The sequence below is a fragment of the Mustela erminea genome, chromosome 4, assembly GCF_009829155.1.
Source record: "Mustela erminea isolate mMusErm1 chromosome 4, mMusErm1.Pri, whole genome shotgun sequence".
Classification (NCBI taxonomy): domain Eukaryota; kingdom Metazoa; phylum Chordata; class Mammalia; order Carnivora; family Mustelidae; genus Mustela; species Mustela erminea.
This window is the reverse complement of record NC_045617.1, coordinates 113,810,011-113,831,766: the sequence shown is the minus strand read 5'-3', so window position 1 is coordinate 113,831,766 and position 21,756 is coordinate 113,810,011. Positions and strand designations below refer to the sequence as shown.

The 21,756-nt window shown below is 32.3% G+C and overlaps 1 protein-coding gene across 50 annotated transcripts in view; it reads right to left on the bottom strand.

The window, feature by feature from the left end:
* RIMS1 (regulating synaptic membrane exocytosis 1) overlaps positions 1–21,756 on the bottom strand; it is a 495,743-nt gene that overhangs the window by 149,637 nt on the left and 324,350 nt on the right. For all 50 annotated transcript variants that reach the window (XM_032340423.1, XM_032340411.1, XM_032340413.1 and 47 more), the window contains 7 exons: positions 15,941–16,008; positions 15,062–15,172; positions 12,531–12,630; positions 8,213–8,336; positions 4,655–4,701; positions 2,442–2,554; positions 400–530 (listed from right to left, as the gene is read on the bottom strand). In XM_032340423.1, the coding sequence (XP_032196314.1) occupies positions 400–530; positions 2,442–2,554; positions 4,655–4,701; positions 8,213–8,336; positions 12,531–12,630; positions 15,062–15,172; positions 15,941–16,008 (694 nt within the window). The remainder of the gene's footprint in view (positions 1–399; positions 531–2,441; positions 2,555–4,654; positions 4,702–8,212; positions 8,337–12,530; positions 12,631–15,061; positions 15,173–15,940; positions 16,009–21,756) is intronic.

The window sequence follows — 21,756 nt, the reverse complement described above, 5'->3', positions numbered from 1 at the left end:
AGTTATGATAATAGGTATATATACACAAAGGTACATTCTAAATGATGTATAGCTATCCAAGGCGAATAGGTGTATAAACAAGGTAATGAAAAATTTTTAAATTGGTAACATTATTTTTTAAAACATACATAAAGCCTGAGGGATTTTTTTTTTTCAGGGAGAACATAGTATATTCCCTTACAGAGAATGATTTGTTATATTTTAAAACAGTATCACAGGTGTGCATATGCATATCTTCAAACTCATCAAAATATACACATTAATTATGTGCAATTTTTTGTATAACAATTTTACCTTGATAAGGCTTTAAAACTAAATAAATCTATATCACAGGAGATGCTATTGTACTTTTTCTATTACTAAGAATTTTTGCATATTTTTTCTGAAATTATTCACTACCTTCTATCTGGAAGAAAATACATTTTCACATAGGGATTCCTGGGACGCCCATCTACTCTAGTCGGTAAATCTGTTGCTTGAAGAACATTTACAATCAGCTGGTGTCCCACTTTATCATACCACAACTTCACCTAAGATCAATGAAGAAAGGAATTATTGGTAAAATCATGAAGTATTACAATTCTTAAAAAAAATACTAAAACCATTTTTGAAGAACTTTTAAATTACAACTATAAATATTATTTCTGAAAAGAATTCCAAATTGAAAGCATAACAACTTATGACGTGACTTTTCTCTTTATGTATTTTAAACATGACTTACAATGGGCAAGCCTACAGTGTTATACTCTCTCATATCAGGTTATGAAAATAAAACTGATATAAATTTTATAAAAAAGGAAGAAGGGAATATTAAAATAATTATCCTTGTCTTTAAGTGCTAAGTGCCAGTGTTTGGTGATTATAAATGACTTAATGATTATGGTGTAGCTAAATACATTTTGTAGTACCATATGTGTTGAAATGAGGTTTAATGAATAAGCAATTTACACAAGTGATTTGGTAGCAGTCAGGAAACATATTTACTGTGGGCCTCCTTTACACCAGGTACTGCTGTTTTCTGGGTTTTTTTTCCCCCCCCCATTTAATTTTTATAATTAACCTATAATAGAAAAGAGGAAAAGAACAAGGAAGGCAAGAAAGGGGCATTATATACCTTTGACAAAGTGAAGGCCAAATAATGATATTTCTACTAAGATTCCATAATAGTTTGAATAAAGAAAAAATGGGAAAACCGCACACTAAAATATCAGCAAACTCACTTCAGCAGTCAATATAGTATTTGTGCTGGCAGTGATCAATGTTAAGATTACTATTTTTTTAATTTAGAAGCCAGTTTTATGGTTGAGTAAGAACTATGAGCAAAAGTTATCTAAAGGGAATACACTGAACATATTTAAAAGTTATTATACAAAAATAAACTAATTTAACATGATTGGTCTTTCATAGTATAGGGCAGATTAAAGATTCAAACCTGAATCCATATGAATCCATATCTCTGTTCTCAATTAATAACAGAGATGTGTTTTTCATAAAACCAAAACAGATTTTTATCCCTCCTAAAATACTGGTGGAGTATATGAGAGATTCACACACACACACACACACACACACACACACACACACACACACGGGGCAGTGCAGATAAAATAAACAGAAAGGACTATAAAAAGGTATTTAATTTACTAAAAATAGAAGTTAAAACCAGGAATGGTTTTAAAAATAACAGCAAGCTTACAGTTACCTTCTTTGTTTAATTAAATGCCAAGAGGAAAGTAGCAAGAACAGATTATAGAAACCCACATGTTACCAAAGGAGGAAAAGTAAACTATTTAGAGAATAGTTTAAAGCAAGGTTTCTTTTATTTATGAATATAAATGTCCCGTCTTCTACCATAATCTGCATAGATGTGGCATTTTGTAATGGTTTGCCATAGTTTCTTTACTCTGGCTTTCTCCACATCATATATTAAGCAACAGTAAGAAAAACTATAGTTTTTTGGATTTATACCAGAAATGAAGTATTTCACCAAATAACTCAAGAAGTTAAAATAGGTATTTTTAAAAGAATTTTTTTCAGGCTCCAGGCTCATAAGGGTGTTAAGTGAGTGGAACATGACCTTCAGAGTTGATCATGTTGAACCAACTACCTACCTTAGAAACTTTTATACAGCACACAAAACATAATGGGTGTTTTATCTACTTATGTTGTCATTTATCATTGATTGTTTACAACACCTGGGTACATTGCAGGCACTCAACAAATATTTTCAAATAAATATATAAATAAAGACTCATCTAAATTTAATAAATACATGCAAAAATTGGAAATAGACTACAGTGTTAAATATAAGACATATATCTGAAGGACAGACTTCAAATTTGGGGGGACATTTAAAGGACAAATATCCCTTCATTTTTAAGGACAGATTCAGAACAGTGAGCAAAGACTAGTGGTCTCCAACATGTGTGAAAAATACATACAGAAAGTTGTCCTGGCAAGACTTGTGGGGCATCTTTTAGGGCTCCAGGACTTGTTGGAGAAATAACAGAAATGGAAGGCCTTTCCATCTTCTGAGATTCAAAGGAACTTGAACCTAAAATGAGAAAAAAATTAAGTAATTTTTAGTGACCCATTTATAATAAGCATGCGAGAATATTTTTTATGAAATGTTAAATGTACCTGTTATTTGTATAAATCTATAATTCAATACCATCAATAAGAGTAGAATCTACTTTTAATTGGATAGTCACAGAAAATTATCATACGGTCTTCTTTGGTTAATTGCCTATTTTAAAGGATTTAAAAGATGTAATTAAATTTTATATTTTTTTGCTCCAATGTAATATTGGTTTTATATATTTCTGGGGGGTATTTGTACAGTTTAGGTTCTGGCATAACCTCCCATGTAGGTAAAGGCTTCATGCTTTAGTGATAAGAAAGATGATGCCTGTTATTTTAATTATCTTGGCTAAAGTATCATCTATTATGAACTGTCCTTGCTGAAATTAAAATGAATGCACATATAATTTATGAGCTACATCTAAGCCTAGAATTCATTCCTTTTAAAATAAGATTTACCATCTATCTTAGGTTTTTTTTTTTTTTTTAAGATGTATTTATTTACTTTGAGAAAGAGTGTGTGCAGGAGCTGGGGGAGAAGCAGAGGGAGAGGGAGAAAATCTCCAGCAGACTCCCCACTGAGTGGGGAGCCTTAACATGGAGCTTGACTCATGACCCTGAGATCATGACCTGAGCCAAAACCAAGAGTAAGACAATTAACCTACGGAACAACCTATGCAACCCCTTGCCCCCATCTATCTCAGTTCTGATCTTAAAAATGAATCTCTTGAATGGCTGAGAACGCTGTCTCCAGTGATTCTCCACAAGAGATCTACTTCACCTTCACACGGAGTATGATCCACACACTTTTTCCTATACACACAAATTAAGTCTAAGTTAAGCCACATACCATCACTCTGTGCTCTCCAAAGCCTTCAAGATAGAATTCTATAAAATTCTTTGTTACTATGTTTCTCTTTTCAAATATCCTTAGAATAATTTTTTTCTTCGGTCCTAGTACAAGAATACTGTTGCTTCTAATAATCAATTTGTTTGTAATAATATAACAGTTTATTTTTAAATAGTGTCAGCTATAAATTATGCAACAGGTCCCATTTCCCCCTTTGTATTAGTTATCAGAAAGCTCAAATCCAAATATGGGCTCATCTCCAGCAGGTATGCATACTGGTCTGCATTTGATATGCAGATCCTTGTCTATCCCATTCACATACTTTCTACCTCCTTATAACTATGAACACTTGTTTTCCTCTCAAATCACTTGTATTTTATATCTCCATAAATGGGTTACATAAGAACGCTTGCTCATCAAGCCCAAGGTATTGTGAAGTTAATGCCAATCCGTTGCAGAGTAAATATCTGCATCACTTTCACCTCCTTACCTGTCTAGACTTCACTGCACACATTGTCATCTTCCATCACGTGGAATGCCTTTAATGGCTATGTAGATAATGCAACCCTCTAGCCTTACTGTCTCCTGACTCTCTTATGCCCACTGAACTTCACCTCTACTCCACCCACTCATTTCCATGACCCTATCAGACAGTTTAATATTTTTTATTATTTTTATTTTTTAAAATTCTGTTATTATTATTTTAATTTAAATTTTAGGTGGTTAACATCAGTGCATTACTGGTTTCTGGAGTAGAATTCAGTGATTCATCACTCACATACAATACCAGTGTTTATATTATGCTGCTTTTAAAATATCTATTAATGTGCTCATTTCCTAACTAGAAAGTCTAGCTCAGCCTAATTACCAAACAGAATGAATAATCCGGTACCACAATACATTTTTACCTACAGCAAACATAGCTAGTACTGGTTTATTAATTGAGCTCTATGAGGGTCCTGTTATGATGCAGAGGGTACTGCCAGTTAATATTTTTGGATAGCCATAAAAAAAAAAATCTTAAAGAAATCTTAAAAAAAAAATCTTAAAGTAGAACTTTGGGTTTTCAATGATTGTCACAGTTGCCACCTTCAGACATCACTGAAGATAACCTTAATATACTAATACCAATTCATTTATATCAAATAACTAAAGCAAATGATAAATCTTTATTCTTCATTTCATTCAGTACATATGATAACAACAAATAAATCTTATACTCACTGGACTCCAGTGGAGGATGGGAGCTCTCAGGAATCCGTGGAATGTCACTAAAAGAAACAGGGTATGGTGAAAATCCCATTAGCTAAATTACCCTGCCTGAGGCAATCACAACCACATTTTATTTCAGTGGTGTGAACAATCCTTTTGGGTCTTTACAGGTGGGAATGGACAGGAGTCACTATCAAGGCAATTACTAATGTGCATAGATGTCAAATACCACACACACATGCACACACACACACAAACTGTAGTAAAAATAAGTTTTTATATATTTAACAGCAAAACACTTCAACATGACAACAATCAGACTAATATTGTGGCTAAAATGACCACAATATTTTTACTACCAAAACAGCAAGTTTTGGAAATAAAAAAATGTTAAAGGTAATATTTTATTTCAATTCTAGAAAATCAAAATGACACATATTTTACAAATCAGTAATATGTTTTACAAACACATCTGAAAGAGTTTACTGAATGAAAGGGATGAAAACATTTCTTGATAATAAAATAATATGGTGAATATCATGGGCAAAGTTAATAAAATAAAAAGGATGAGTTGCTTTGGAAATTAAAAATGGTTCAAGCTTGCAACAAAAAAGCTAAAATATTTTATATATGTGAATACATAACTCATATACACATATATAGCCCTATATAGAGATTTATATCTCTATACTGAAGTTAGCTAAATATATGGCCATTTACTGTATGATTAGAAAGTGACTTGTGAGAACACCCATTCCTGTCACACTCACAAATTACTCTGAATAAATGTTTACTATAACCTCAGCTTAATCCATTATCCACTGTGACCTTAAGCACCCTGGACCAGCTTGGTTTGGGAAGTGTACTACAAAGAACTACTTTACCTCTGGTTTTTCAAAGATAGTTTAATATCAGTTTAAGGAGATTAATAATATGCAAGTATTAATATGACATATTAAAGCGGACTGGAGTTAGCTAGGACTGACAGAATTATTAGAATAATGTTTGAGTATTATTTAAGAATTTCTAACCACTTACCTGTGACCTAACTTCACTTTGACTTTTCTTTGTACTTTTTGGGGGGGAACACAAAAACAAGTTTATTTTCCTGACTTCTCATTTTCACTTGTTTTGTGCAAAGTAATTTTCATACCTATAATATTATACTTCTTACAAAGATAATACATCCTGTGTTGTGTATTTTATAAATACATTTTATTACAAATTTTTGAACAACTAATGTTTTATATAAAGCATTTCATATGATAATTAAGAAACTAATCTTCAATACCTATGACCCAAGAAACCAACTGTTTATCTTCTGTTACCTTATTCTAAATTCATCTAGGCAAATAAAAGTATATTTTTAAGAAAATCTAGAAAGAATAATTTTTTTTAAAGATTTTATTTATTTATTTGACAGAGATCATAAGTAGGAAGAGAGGCAGTCAGAGAGAGAGAGGAGGAAGCAGGCTTCCCGCTGAGCAGAGAGCCCGATGTGGGGCTCGATCCCAGGACCCTGAGATCATGACCTGGGCTGAAGGCAGAGGCTTAACCCACTGAGCCACCCAGGTGCCCTGAGAAAGAATAATTTTTTAGATAGTGCAACTTTTTAAACCAGCCCTGAAGTCAATTATGGAAATTAGAATTTGGAACTCTAAAACCAGGCACAAGCTTTGGATTTTATATGTCTGTGAAAGATAGATGGAGAAGTTGAAAAAACACACTTTAAGGTGATTTTGAATCAAATTTATTAATGTTAATTACCTCAGTAATATTTTTAGGCATAAATTTATATGTTTACAAACAAGACTTCTTAATTAGTTCTACTCATTCTACTCATAAGTAAGATAATAGAATAGTTCTGATACCAATTATAAGCACAAATGCCAAGACAATTGGTAGGTTGGTAAAACTGGTCAATACTGCAGATGGCTGATGTTTCTTAGACCATGTTGATCAATGTGCACATAGGTTATATTAGGAATGATTTATGGAATTACTATGCCACTAAACTATGAATAAATATTGCTTTCTGCTTTAAATTAGTCACAGAACTATATTAAACATAATTATTAAGTATAGCTAGAATTGTTCTTCTAGGAGTCTAATAATTTCTCTATTAACTGGAAGGTTGATATCAGATTTGATTTTTATTTAAATATAATCTTTGCATTCCATATTTCTTTGAATTCCATAATCCATGACAATTTAGGATTTGGCTATGCAGATTATTACCTTTTAAATTATTTTCATACAAAAGTAAAAATAATGAAATTGTTATTCCAGTCCACTTTAATTGTCTGTTAATTTTTTTAAAGTTACCATGAATCAATATTTTAGCTGATTACTTTTAAACCTCTACATATCTGCAAGTATTTGGCAATGTGTACAATACTTGATTTTAATTTATTTTTATACTTTGATTCATTTTCCAATTTACTTACCTCTTTTCCAGCCTCATATATACCTCAGCACTAGAACACATGTCATGTAAAACTAGAATAAATTATATAGTGTTGCTATTTTTAAAAAATCTGCATGGAAATGTACAATACTTTTGCAAATGTCTTCAATGTTTACTATTAATAATCACCACTTAAAATTGTTTATAATCTTGCTTTTATTTTAGAGTTTATATATATTATTCTTTGAAATATATGATAATACAGTTTCAGTTCTTTGAAAATTAGGATAACTATATTTTCTTGTATGTTTTGCATTGACATATATACATGAGGACAACAAAAATTTAAGGCTACTACTTTTTCAACATAAAAAGTCTTGAACTAATGGCTCTACAATATTTTAGAGAATAAGGGAAAGAGGGAATTATTTCCAAAAATATATTTAAACATCAAGCCAACTATAATGAGACAATTTTAAATGCCTTCCAAAAAATGACAGCCTGGCAAAAGAATATTTGGACTTTGTGGACTATTCAGGAAAAGCTAATGATGTGGGGAACTTTATGTACAAATATAAAAAATATCCCATTGGCTGTAGATAATTATGCTAAAAATTGAAGTTAAAAAAGTATTATGCCAATTATTATGACCAACTAAAAGGTTAAAATATTTCACACTTGCTTGATTCTAAATAAAAATTGGCACTACCCATGGGTAAAAAATTATAGAAAAAAAAATTCTATTCTTAGTAAAATAATAAAAAGTTCATGTAGATATGAAACAATTACTATTTTAAATACCATAAAAAGACAAGTTAGTGACTCTCTTTAAGGAAATACTACTCATGAAGTAAGAGTTACTAAAAATAAACAGTTTTGTCATTAAAAGAAAATAATTTTAGTTTATAGTTCACTTCTGAAAAAAAGTATCAATATTTTTTGATATTACAAGTGTTAAATGTGGAGCTTCTAAAATGTAGTGAAGAAAATTTAGCATTCAAGTTTAAAAAATTAAGAAATTTTAAAAATCTAAAATGATGCCCATAATTGAAAAAAAAACTATCCATGTTAACATGTACTGTATGAATGTATAAACTTCTTTTTAAAACCCTGCTAATACATGTAATTTACTAAACTTAAGAAGTAAGTTTTTTTAGCCTTACCCAATAGGCCTTGAAACAATAATTTCAACTTGAGGTTCTGATTTTGATTCTAAAATAATGTTGTAAACTTCTTCATTTGTAGCTCCCGGCAGGGGTTTACCATTCCATTCTAGAACTTCATCCCCTTGAATTTAAAAAAAAGGGTATTTTTTTACCTTATATATTCTCTTTCTTTTTTTCTTATCTTTTCTCTTTTTTTTTAACAAAGAAATGCAAAACATATACAAATAGTTTAATTGTCTAGACCCTGCTCTCAAAAGCAAATTGACTGACATATAATGTCAGCTAAATGGTTCTTCTAAACACTTTTTTCTTTTCTTCTTTCTTTCTTTTTTTTTTTTCCTTTTTTCTTTCCTCCATAGAATATTACTGGTCACAGGAAACAGTACATTACAAAACTACCTTTATCTTTTGAAATATACCAGAAATAATATAAAAAATAATCTCATGCTATGGGATGGAATTAGCATAGCCTATTTGGAAACATTAAAAAATAATAATTAGCAGCATGTCCTCCATATAATAAATGCAGGCGGCTCTATATGTGATTCTTATTGAACTCTGCATAAATCCTGCTTTGTTTTTGGTTGAAATAGCAATTAACATTTATTAGCATGAATTTTCTAATTATGAGTCATGCTTCATTGTCTTTATCAGACACACAACAGAATAAAAATGCATGAAAGGATTTGAGTTCATACCCATAGGGCAACGCAGGTAGCTATGGGAAAGTTACAAAGCAAGCAGATGTAGAACTGTTGCATGACAGTTAACCCACTTCCAGATGTTCATAACACACACATTCTATACATATTATATATTGTGAGCATTAAAATAAAATGAAGAAATATTTTATAATAATAAAAACTATAGTACTTATTAATTGGTTAAATATTCTAAGATTGATCAAGGAGAATAATATGATGTTAAAATACATGAGCTAATACTTATTTTTGATATTTTAATTAGACATATCACCATAGATCATTTGGGAAAAATTATTTATTTTCATGAATATTTAGAGCAGTTTTAGATCCTAAATGGTTCTCTGAACAGTACCCATCAATTCACAATGGTAGGCTCTACCAAAATATCCCAAACTTAAGGATACTTTGAAGTGTCTTAATTTGTTTTGTTTCTGCTCATTTTTTTATTCTCAGTGCCTGTAACATTTCAGTAGGTAAGGAAATGTAGGCTGAACTAATGAATCAATATGATCGTTATACATATGAAGCTAATTGTAAGCATGAGAACTTTGTTTTTAGGTCCATCTGTGAAAGGAAGTAGAAAAAAATTGTTTTTTCCCAAATGCTGGCTTACTCAAAAATTTTAAAAAAAAATTTTTTTTAAGCATATATGATGCTGCTTTGGTTTGTAAGAGTATGCTTAGTATCAACAGTTAAATGACATCTAATAGTTTGTCCTAAGAAGTTATCCAGCAAGGTTTTTTAAATAGGCAATGAATATATTTCATTTTTTTAAAAGAAATAAAATATAATTATAAATTTAAAATATATTCAGTCATTTAAATTTGTTTGACCGAGAAAAGAAATAAAGTTTACATCATGTGACTATATATATGTATGTGTGTGTGTATACGAAAAAATATTTTCTGAAACAGTACTTACCCTGATATCCCTTATTTTATCCTGTTCTATCTCAATTTTTTTAAAAAAATGGATACAAACCATTAAGTTAATGTAACTACCCGGTAATGAGCTGCAGTCAACATTTTGCAAAAGCACTGAATTATAAAATTCTCCTCTTTATAGACAGCAACCTGGAAGCATAACTTTTAACACCATATTAACTTAATACATGCGTTTCTTTACAAATCAATACCTCCTAAACTAGAAGGTGGGTTTTTTTTTTTAAACAATATTTATTTTTATGTGGATAATCTCTTCAGGCAGAGACGTAGAATATGATGATGGAAAGATGAAAAGGAGATTTCCTCTGTCCTTACATTTTGTGGGGAAGAAACAGAGGAATGGTTATCTTTACTAAAATGTCATATGCAATGATAGGAGTAATAGAAGTAGAAGGTAAGAGCTAGGGAGATAGTAATTAGTTACTGTTCCAGGTGAGGTATCAGGAAACACTTTAGAATTAAGGCAACTTTAGATGCCTTTTGAAGGATGGAAAGGACTTCAACACGCAGAGCACAGACCAGAGAAGCAGCCAGGTAGACAAGAGGCATGGACCAGGTCTCAGAGACAGGCAGCTTGCCAACGACATGTAGGCAGACTGCCTTGGCAGAAGGTAAGGTGAATGGATTAATGGCTGGATAGCAGAGAACAGAACTACAGAGCTTTGACTTAAGCAGATGAAGAGGGGGAGACAGTGAAAGGCTTTAATAAGGAGCATGTCAGTGTCAACTTTGTCCTTTTGATGATTAAACAAATTGTGGCACAGTGCATGGATTTAAGGGAAAGAAGCAGTACAGAAAGTTAAGGCAAGATTAAAGCAACAATGCAAATGCGGAGCAAAGGTGACGCTAATAAACACAACATTGCATAGGCCAATGGTGCTTATATGCAAACAGAAGGAAAACCATCCCTAAATGACAATGTATATCAAACAGAATATATGACTTAATTTATTAAAATACTTTTTTAAAATGCATCAATTGCTTGAAGTGAAAAGTCCACTTGTATGTTTTATATTTATTTAAGCTGAGCTTTAGCATTTAGATTTAAGTTTCTCAGGCTCTAGGCACACTAAGGGTTATTTACATAGAAAAAAACCCTTTACTGACTCTCTTACATAATCTTTAATTAAAATACAAAGACAAAATCAAAAGCTATATGTTTATGATATGATTTGCAAATTCAGATTTCTTCTTCTTTTTTTTAAAGATTGTATTTATTATTTGACAGAGACACAGCTAGAGAGGGAACACAAGCAGGGGGAGTGGGAGAGGGAGAAGCAAGCTTCCTGTCAAGCCCGGAACCCAATATGGGGCTTGATCCCAGGAGTCTGGGATCATGACCTGAGCTAAAGCGAGACGCTTAATGACTGAGCCACTCAGGAACCCCAACAAATTCAGATTTCTATAGTAAAATTAGAGCATTACATTGATTTAAGGGATTTATACTTTTTTTTAAAGGGATTTTCACTTTCTAAGGCTGATTTTTCAGTCTTTGAACAAGCAAAGACTCAGTTTATTGACATAGTCACTGCTGATTGAGTTATTTTCTAACTAGTTTCATAACTAGTCCCTAATAGTAAACAACAGTGCACTGTACTGTACATCTTCAAAGCCATATGTACTGCAGATGGATAAAACTCTCTGATTTGATTTTTCTCCCTATACAACACCTGCATAGGAAGTCTCAATCAAAGAAAAAAACCTAAATGATTTTGAACTGATAGCCTGGTAATTGATTACAACAAAAATGTCTTTAACAGTTACAAAACACTTTTCTAAATGTCTCGGTTATTACAGTCTTAAGGTATAAAAATTGAAATCAGCCAAGAAATGTTCTTTTTCTATGTGTTATGGGTTACTAATCCTCAATTCTACAGTTTAGCTTGTTCTGTTTTCACTGTAATTGTCTTTCAAATGCATAAGCAGACACGCCAACCAAAAGGTTTCTACTAAACTGTGAAGTAAACCAGAAAAAAAAAGTTAATATGATTTTAACTAAAATGAAGAATAAACAAGTTAACCAAAATAGATTTTAAAGTATGTTGCTACTGAATATGGTATATCCGAATATATTAAATGATTTTATTAGATCACGTTAAGGTTACAGAGCAACAGGAGGTAAATTTCCAAATACCAAGAATTAGCACACCTGCATGAGTTCAATACACACCACAATTAAATTAACAAATATTTTTATTACATCATCTGTGTAAGAAATGTGATGATGGTTATATTTTACTAAAAACTACTACTGCAAGTGTTTGGGACCACTGTGAAAACCTTTAGCAATTCTAATAGTTTAAAATATAAACTAAAGAATTAAGTAGTGATACTATTTTTTCTATAAGAATAAATTGCTTTGGATTTTTGTAGCAACATTATGCAGTCATCTACAAAAACTAGGAATCCTGAAGCATTTGTATCTATTTTTAAACAAATAAAATTTAAAAAAAGATTCCTAAACTTACTCTCTCCAAACTGCTGATGTATCTCCAAACTGATGTATCATTGCCTATTACTGCAATCAGTAAATACCCACATCAGGACAAAAGTCTTTATTCATGCACTAAAATTAGTTATTTGATTCATATGTAACTTACCCCAAATTGAAAACCACCAATTCATGCAAGGAGTACAGACTGTTTAAATGTTAAAAAGAAAGTTTACCTGCTCTTAAGTGTCCAACTACATCTGCAAGGCTACCCTTCTTTACTTTGGTGATGAAGGCACCAAGGCGTCCTAAGTCGGTCATTTTTCCTCCAACAACCTAAATAATAATAAACTTATAAGTGCCCAAAACTCATATCAGAACATAAGTTTATTACTTTGAGGAATTACTCTTACAGTCTTTTACAATGTATTTAGGATTGAGTGTAGGTGTATTAATAAACTGAAACATATTTTTTTATAATTTTTAAAAATTTTTAATAAATATACAGTGTATTATTAGCCCCAGGGGTACAGGTCTATGAATCATCAGGCTTATAGACTTCACAGCACTCACCAGAGCGCATGGAACATATTTTTGATTAAACAAGTTGCAGTATGTTTGTTTGTTGTTTGTTTTGGGTTTTTTTGTTGTTGTTTTGTTTTGTTTTTTTCTAGGTAGCCCCCCAACACAGGGCTTTAACTCATGGTCCTGAGATCAAGACCTGAGCTGAGATCAAGAGACAGACATTTGGGGTGCCTGGGTGGCTCAGATGGTTAAGTGGCTGCCTTGGGCTTAAGCTGTCACCCCAGGGTCCTGGGATCAGTCCTAGATCAAGCTGTGGCAGGTTCCCTCTTCTCCTCACCCTGGTATTGTTCTCTCTCTCTCTCAAATAAATAAATGAAATCTTAAAAAAAAAAAAAAAAGACATTTAACCAACTGAGCCGTCCAGGCACCCCACGGAGTGGCAGTGTAGTTTTAAAAAGAAAACTCCTCATTGTATTTGAGATGACCATAGGTCCTATCGAAGTTCATATACTAATTACTTATATTGACCTAACAATGCAGGGGGACCATGAGTAACATATATTCTTACAAGAGAAGTGCCAGGTCTTCCCTACTTACTGTGTGACACAGTTTACATTAGGGTTCACTTTCCTTTATCTTCAAAATTCATACCTATCATTTGAATTACAGTTCCATATGCACATGATGCTGCATTGTTACTCAGTTATGTCTTGTGTATAACATTAGTAGAATACAGGTCTAAGACATAAAGACTATGGATTCAAACCAAGAATAGGCTACTTTGGGGAAGCAATTTACTATAATACAATGAGTAATAGCCTAAGTTTATCCCTGCTACAACCATCTGACTGACTTTATCCGAAATATATATGTATTTTATCTAACTCATGAAGTCTGAGTTATATTACTGAATATTTAACACTTTTATGTGGCTTTTTCATTGTAACTAAAATTAAATACATCTGAAAGTTTCTAAGTTTAATTTCTCCCAATGCAGTTGCTAAGTATATGTAATTAAAAGTGCAAGGCATATTCTCAAAGCTTGAGGCTGATCCATAATTCTTTAGGACATGCCCATTAGTGGAGGTGATCAGAATTATCTCACAGCAAGAAAAATTAATGGCAATAACCAATAAGTTGATATTATAATTTTTTATTTTTTATTGACATATAATGTATTATTGGCCCCAGGGATAAAGGTCTGTGAATTGCCAGGTTTACACACTTCACAGCACTCACCATAGCACATACCTCCCCCAATGTCCATAACCCAACCACCCTCTCCCTACCGCCACCCCTGGCAACCCTCAGTTAATAAGGTGATATTATTAAGTGCATTAACTGAAGAGAGGTTTTAGTTAGATTAACAGTCAATAGTTTTGAAGAGGTTAAAACTATCACACAATTATAATACAATAGCTTGGTAAATAATTTTTTTTTAAGATTTTATTTATTTGAGAGAAAGAGAGCGAGCATGAAAGGGGCAAGGGGCAGAGGGAGAAGCCGGCTCCCCGATGAGCAGAGGGCCTGATGTGGGACTTGATCCTGGGACTCCAGGCAGTTGCTTAACCAACTGAGCCACCCAGGTGCCTGCTTGGTAAATAATTTTAAAGCCCATCTTTGAATGCTTCTCTAAGTTTCTGAATGCAAACAAAACCATGTGATTTAACATACACATGCACACAAGCATAGTAAAATAAAACATGTATGTGTATTTTTTCCTATAATAAAACATAATCTTTTGTAATTAATTAGTTTTTCATTATATCTGTTGGAAGTCAGTTAATAGTTTTAAAAGATACATTTTACTCTCTTGGTATTACCATAAATTCTATTGTACTTAGGAAACAATCTCTTTAATGATGTTTTATGTTGCTTGTCAAGTTACAATAAAATTATGCAGTTCACATTATCTAACTTTACTACCATCCATTAAAACCTTTTTAATGTAAAAATCGTCCTTGAACTTCATACTCAGATAAAAATTCTTTATTTTCCTCCTTCTTATGGCAGTTTCCTAACACATTTGTATGCCATATTAATACAATGATTTTAAAATATTAACCTAGATAAAAACACTAAATCTACCATAAGATATCAATATATAAACAAATATATTCACTAGGAGGACTGTATTCTAGAGAAGAGAGGAAGATATTTAAAAATCATTGTCAGAAACTTTGTTGAACGCAGCCCACACTGTGCTCCAGCTTTAAGAAACACTTTAAACCAGCATACTTACCTTCAGACCCAGTAATGCACCTGATTCTTTGGGCATGGTTGTTCTCTTGTTAAGAATAACACGTCCGATTAATCTATCCCCCTCTTTAGATGGTTGCCACGTTACAGGATGCTATTAAAACATAAACAGAGTTAAAAAAAAAGATAAGTTGTTTTCTTTCCTATAAACACATAATCATTGGTTGTAGCATGATGTGATTTCCTCAGTTAAAGGCACTCTCGAGGAAATTCTTTATTCTGGTGGGTTCTACTGTAGGCTTACAACAATTTTGCATTGACAGCTACATTTTATTTGTGGTAGACTCTTAAACTAAATAGTTCAAAAAGTTGTCAGCAACTTAGTAAATCTCTCGACCACTGCTCTGAAATAAATTGAAATTTAAAATATATCTGCTAGGGGCGCCTGGGTGGCTCAGTGGATTAAGCCGCTGCCTTTAGCTCAGGTCGTGGTCTCAGTGTCCTAGGATCCAGCCCCGCATCAGGCTCTCTGCTCAGCAGGGAGCCTGCTTCCCCTTCTCTCTCTGCCTGACTCTATGCCTACATGTGATCTCTCTCTGTCAAATAAATAAATAAAATCTTTAAAATAAATAAATAAATAAATAAATAAGTAAATTAAATATATCTGCTAATAGAAAGAAAACTGAATCTGTATTCTGAGTTGTTAATGCTGATACCTTTAACCAAATAATATCTCATTTATATATACTCATCATTTAATAATTATTTTCTATTTCTCTTCTAAACTGCACTGCCTTAAATTAAATGAACATTTTCTCTCTTAAAACTGAGTAAGATTGCCATCTATCATACATCGAACATAGGACAATACACAGCACATTTTGTTCCTAAGCTCCAAACTTTTGTTCTCCAAAAAGCTTACCGAACTAATAGGTGATGTTTCCCGGCTATGCCACGTGGCAGGATCCAACCAGTAATAATCCAAATCACCTGCACCACAGGAAAAAACGAAAAGTGCAATGATTTAAAGTGGAAAATGCATCATTGTAAGTATGACTTCTTCAGTCTATAAAGTAAAGGGTTATAAATATCATAATCTTGACTGTGCACATCCCAGAATGATACACCCTTGCATTGCAAAGGCCGTGACCTGAATCCTTGCAATGAATGTGTGTTACACATGCACTTAATACTATATACTATTTTTTATTCTCGTAAATCAGTCTAGAAACACACATAAAAAGTGCTGAAAGAGCTGGATTAACCTACTCAACCTTCCCTCAAAAGACGAACCATTCCAAGGCAAAGCCTGCCATCTAGTGATACTGGCAAAAAATGTATTCACTGAGCTGAAATAAATACTAAAACTTAGTGTCTCTCTTTCTCCTCTTCTGTATCATATCCTTTCAAAATCAGTCTCTGGTCTCTATCCTCTTCCCTTAACAGCTGACAATAGGGCATACATTTTTAGCACAGTGTTGAATAAATTAAGTACCATGAATAACTTTTAGCAATAGTACCATACAACAAACAAAAAATTCAATTTTATTAAAGCCATAAAAAAGACTTTAAAAACTTTAAAAATCCTAATTTCATAAGCATGAATTTATGAACCATTAATTTTGATTTTTGTGGCTTAAAAATAAAATACTACAGAAAGCACCTGAGGAAAAAAAGAAAAAAAGTAATGGAAAGCCGCAGTGCTTTGCGTTTAGTATTTGCATAGGAGAAAGGCGAGCATGGGTCAATGTGAGAATAAATGATCTTTTAAATTTTAAATACTAAATAGATCAATGAATATTTTTCTCCTGATGGATCTTTAAAGAGAAAAATATTAAGAAAGTGAGTCAGGCATGCCCACTAAGTGAGCTATCTAGCTGAGTGTTGGAAAAAATGCATTTGGGTGGTATCTGTGAAGGTCATAAGTAAAGAACTGTATATATATGAAAGGCATGGCTGATACAGGCACTATAAAAGAAATATTATAGGAAATGTAAAAATGTTTAAAAGCTACAGGCATAAAAAATCCATGCCCCTAAGTTTCTTAGTAGTTGCTTCTCTTTTCCTTTTAGGTAGTATCTTAGAAAAGCTGAAGGAGATTGTTATATATAGTGCAATAAATACTAAAATGTTCTTCAAATATGTCATGGACATGAAAGTATATTCTGGAAAGGTTTGAATATTAGAAACTGCATTAGCAGAAACTATATTCTGTTTCTGTTTCTGTTTCTGTTTCGGACAGAATCTCTACCCCTTTCAAAATCACATACTTTATAATGTATGCCTTGATGTCGAAGACTATATATTTCTACTCTTCTTTCTGGATCATCTCACTTAATGGAACATAAGGAAAGTAGTAAAAGAACAGGTTTTTTTTCCCCCCTTTTACTTTTACTGTTTGAAAAACTTTGCTTTTTAATTAATTTTTTTCTTTGACTATAGCTGACAGGTAATGTTAACATTAGGTTTACACATATAACATAGTGATTCAACTTTTCTATACATTGTGCTAGGCTCACCACTAGTGTCGCTACCATCAGTTACCATACAACACTATTATATTATTGATTATAATCCCTATGCTGTATCTCTTATTCCCATGACTTATTCATTCCATAACTGGAATCCTGTATCTCCCACTCCACTTCACCCATTTTGCCCATCCCCTGCCCACATACTTATTTTTAAAGTTGCTTTGTCCTTACTATTATGACACTGTTCATTTTGAAAGAAAAACTATGTAGCATAAAATAAAACTGTTAAGTACTTTTAAGTAGTAACTACAAATTTCATTCAAAAGATTAAAATAATTCATAAAGCTTTTTCCCTAAAATTTCATATATGTAGGAGTAAGAAAGTCTGATGAATTTTTAAATGCTGACTCATTCTGAAATACTGTGACAGATTAATAGAATCTGGGATTTGTGGGGCTTTAAAGAAGAAAATTAGTCATTAAGTTGATAGCTGAACTGCTCTGAGAAGTCTTTGAGATTTAAAATAAAAATGACAAAATCCATCCCATTTTAAAGATTTCAAGGGAAGTTTTTTGTATTCTTCAATAACTTAGCTCTTAAAAACGGAACTTCTTATTGGGATCATTCTCTGGTTCATGTACCAATTCCTTGTATGGTGGGGTTCAACCCTGTGTTTCACTCCCCTTGTCCTAAATAAATCTGGTTATACATATCTGATGAATATCCTCTGTGCAAAAAGTGCTCCTTATATACAAGGGACCCAAAGCTGATGTTTCTGGTACATTTTGGTGATGATACCGAGCACACTTTATTATAAAAACAATGCTTTCAAGCAATGGTATCCATCCATCTATAAGCTTTGTATCATAATGATCTCAAATGGAGAGTCTAATTTAAATGGTTTAAGATGGGATCATTTTGTTCATGCATAGTATTGTTGATATCTACTAAAAATTGCTACTTAAATGTAAATTAAGAGGGGATTCAATATTTTAAAAATACAATAATATTTGTACATATTTTAGTATACAATTATACTTCCTTCACATTCTGAAGAGTTCCTAATAGTTTTCTTACCACAAATTTCATTATCATCTATTAAAATCTAGTATTTTTAATTAAAGACTTATGAAAATTAAATTCTAAGATCTAAATATGTATTTTTAAACTTATTTTTCTTCTTTCCATGTAATCACTAAATTTTAAAGATATTATTGACTTTTAAAGCCCTGTAATTTATCTTTATAATTCACATTTCTCTATTATTAATGGACTAAGCAACACTGGGCAAAACTTTCTTCTAAAATATTCAGAATCTAGTATTTCATTAATATAAATCATTTTCCTTGATTTTTTTCTAACAGGTAATTAAAGGAATTGATTTCCAAGTAGCATGGCTACAAAATGATAAATTCAGGGTATTTTCTTATGGACTTAATACAAAACCATTTTGGTTCTAATATTCAATATAACTATAAAAGAACAAATTTACTATTAGCATTAACTTAGATCCAGGGAATATATCAGATGTCTGAGTCTACTGAAATGGCTCAAGGTCATAAACAGCCAAAGTTCAATGAAGTTTTGTAATTTTGAGTATTATTTTTTGTTAAGACTTTAAAAATAGACATTTATCCTATCCCTTATGAAAAAGTAGTTAATTAAACTTAATGAACAAGCACACAACATTCACTGAATGAATAAAAGTCAGCTAAAGGACCCCTGGGCCTTCTGTAAAGAGAACTAGCTTTTCCTAACCCAGGTCATGGTGACTAGAGAATGTAACAATGTATAAACATGCACCTCTATGATTTAAAATTTTGTATCCTGTGATATTTAATGTCAGATGGATTCCAATAAGACCAAAGTCACTGGAACAAAAATGCTTTCTAAATCATACAGACGCATGACTGTGTGTGAGTATGTTAAAACCATAAAGAGAAAACCATAATTCTGATTTCACACAATAAATATCTAACAATACATGATAATTACACTTGACCAAGTGGAATGGATATCTAATGTGTAAATAGTAAAGGAAAGGTTATCCACACCAAAGCATTTATGTATTAGACAATTTGAACTTCTTTTCCATTTGCAGAAGAAATACACCGCAGATTTTTAACCTCATTATAATGACTGGTGATAAAAGATGGGACTGAAATGGATTCCAAGATTGACTCCCAGTAACTGTGCGCAATTCCAAATACATATCCATAAGTGTGCTACTTGTCATCTCAAAGAAAACTATTCTTCCTATATAGTACAGATTGTTGGTATCCAAAGAAATTATAAAACTCATAGACCAAAAATCAGTAGAATCATCTTTACCAGAGGTTTTCTATACCTCTTAAACTGTTTCCCTCTTTTATTTCTGTTTATCCTCTATAGTAGGATGTATGTTGGGACTAAGAAAAATTAAATAAATCCTCATATATTTGATTATAGCATAGTACATAAACAAAATACTCAGTAAAATTATGTTTGTTGAAAAGACATTCATGTTGAATAGACATACATGCGCACACAAAAAACCAATTCAAGTTCTAAGTAGTTTTTATTTTTTTTTATTTTTTATTTTTTAAAGATTTTATTTATTTATTTGATAGAGAGAGATCACAAGTAGATGGAGAGGCAGGCAGAGAGAGAGAGAGAGATGGAAGCAGGCTCCCTGCTGAGCAGAGAGCCCGATGCGGGACTCGATCCCAGGACCCTGAGATCATGACCTGAGCCGAAGGCAGCGGCTTAACCCACTGCACCACCCAGGCGCCCTCTAAGTAGTTTTTAATTTGAGAGAAGGGAGGGTGTTTTTTACACTGAGCACCATGGTCAACACACATGAGTTAGTAAGTATTGCTTTGGTTAAAATGTGATTAAAAACTTTATACATTTTAACTCATTTTAATATTTTACAAGGGCTTTCTTTTCATAGATAAGAATTAAAATCCAAAGTCTCAGAACTGAGAAAAGAAGTTCTTAACTTCTGATTAATATGATAAAAATACTATTTTGAAATAACTTCCTCTTATTTTAGAAGTTTATTTCAAATAGTCCCATGCCTACAAAGGTCAAGTGTGTCTGCTCCCACCCCTAAATTAAAAATTATAGTGGCTCTAACTTTGAAATAAGCCATAATTTGCTATACAGTACAGCGAAGTCCCAGAAAGCCTGATTTTACTTAAGTTAAATTAGCAGTCAGGAATAAGAAACAAGTATTATTTGACAGGTCTTAGAATCCAGGCATTAAAATAAAATGGGAAGCTATACTTGCTAAATTTAATCATGAATCATATAATCAGTGAAATATTAAAGTCATAAATAACTATAAATACTATGTGTATGTAAAATCAATAAATTATCATTCACTACTGAATTACTATCTGTCTAAGTCCCTAGAATAGGGAAAACATTATCCCTCAAACACTTCTTGGTGATTTCATTCAATATATACACTAAGGTTCATTCCATAAGTTGACAGCATATGCTGCATAATTAAGGAATTTGTGTCCCTTGAGGCACGGTTAGAGACATCTCCAAATCAGTAGTCTTCAGCAAGAACCCCTTCAAAAGTTCTAAGTGTTATAAATTCCAAATTCTGGTTTTGATTGAGAATACACACAAACACAAGGTGCCACTTGATGGAAGAATTACAATATATTCAGCCCGTAGGGATTCACTTGAGTGGCTGTTCTCTAAATGCTTGTTAGAAATTTGACTTTCAGAATTCCCCTTTGTTAGCAATGTGCTCTGCTTCTACGAGAGAACCACCAACACCACTCTCTCTCAGGGTATATGTTCAAGTAAATGCATCCACTATGATTTATTAAGTTAATGAGGTGCCAAGGATGTTTGTATTCAGAAATTGCTGATACTCAATAGAACCTCCAGAGCTGAACTACCTCCAAAAAAAGATGTAAGGGCCTGTGATGCCATCTCTGTTTAATACTGTTAGGCCACGGGAACAGAGGCTTGGTAGCTGATCTAGAATTTCATGAACATATTTGGTAGAGCTAGTTCTTTTCTGGCTATTATATGTCCTTTTTGGTGAATGTGAGTGCTGATGGAACACCAACCCTATGACCACACAATTCTACAAAGCAGTGATGTGGAATCAAAATCAATCTGACTGACCTCTGAGCTCAGGCATTCAGATAATCCCTCAATGTCACAGGAAACTCCCACAGTATTCCCTTGCTCTTGCAAGAGTAGTCTGAGATAAAGCACATGAGATGCTTTACAAACTGTAGAGTGCGACAGAAATGTA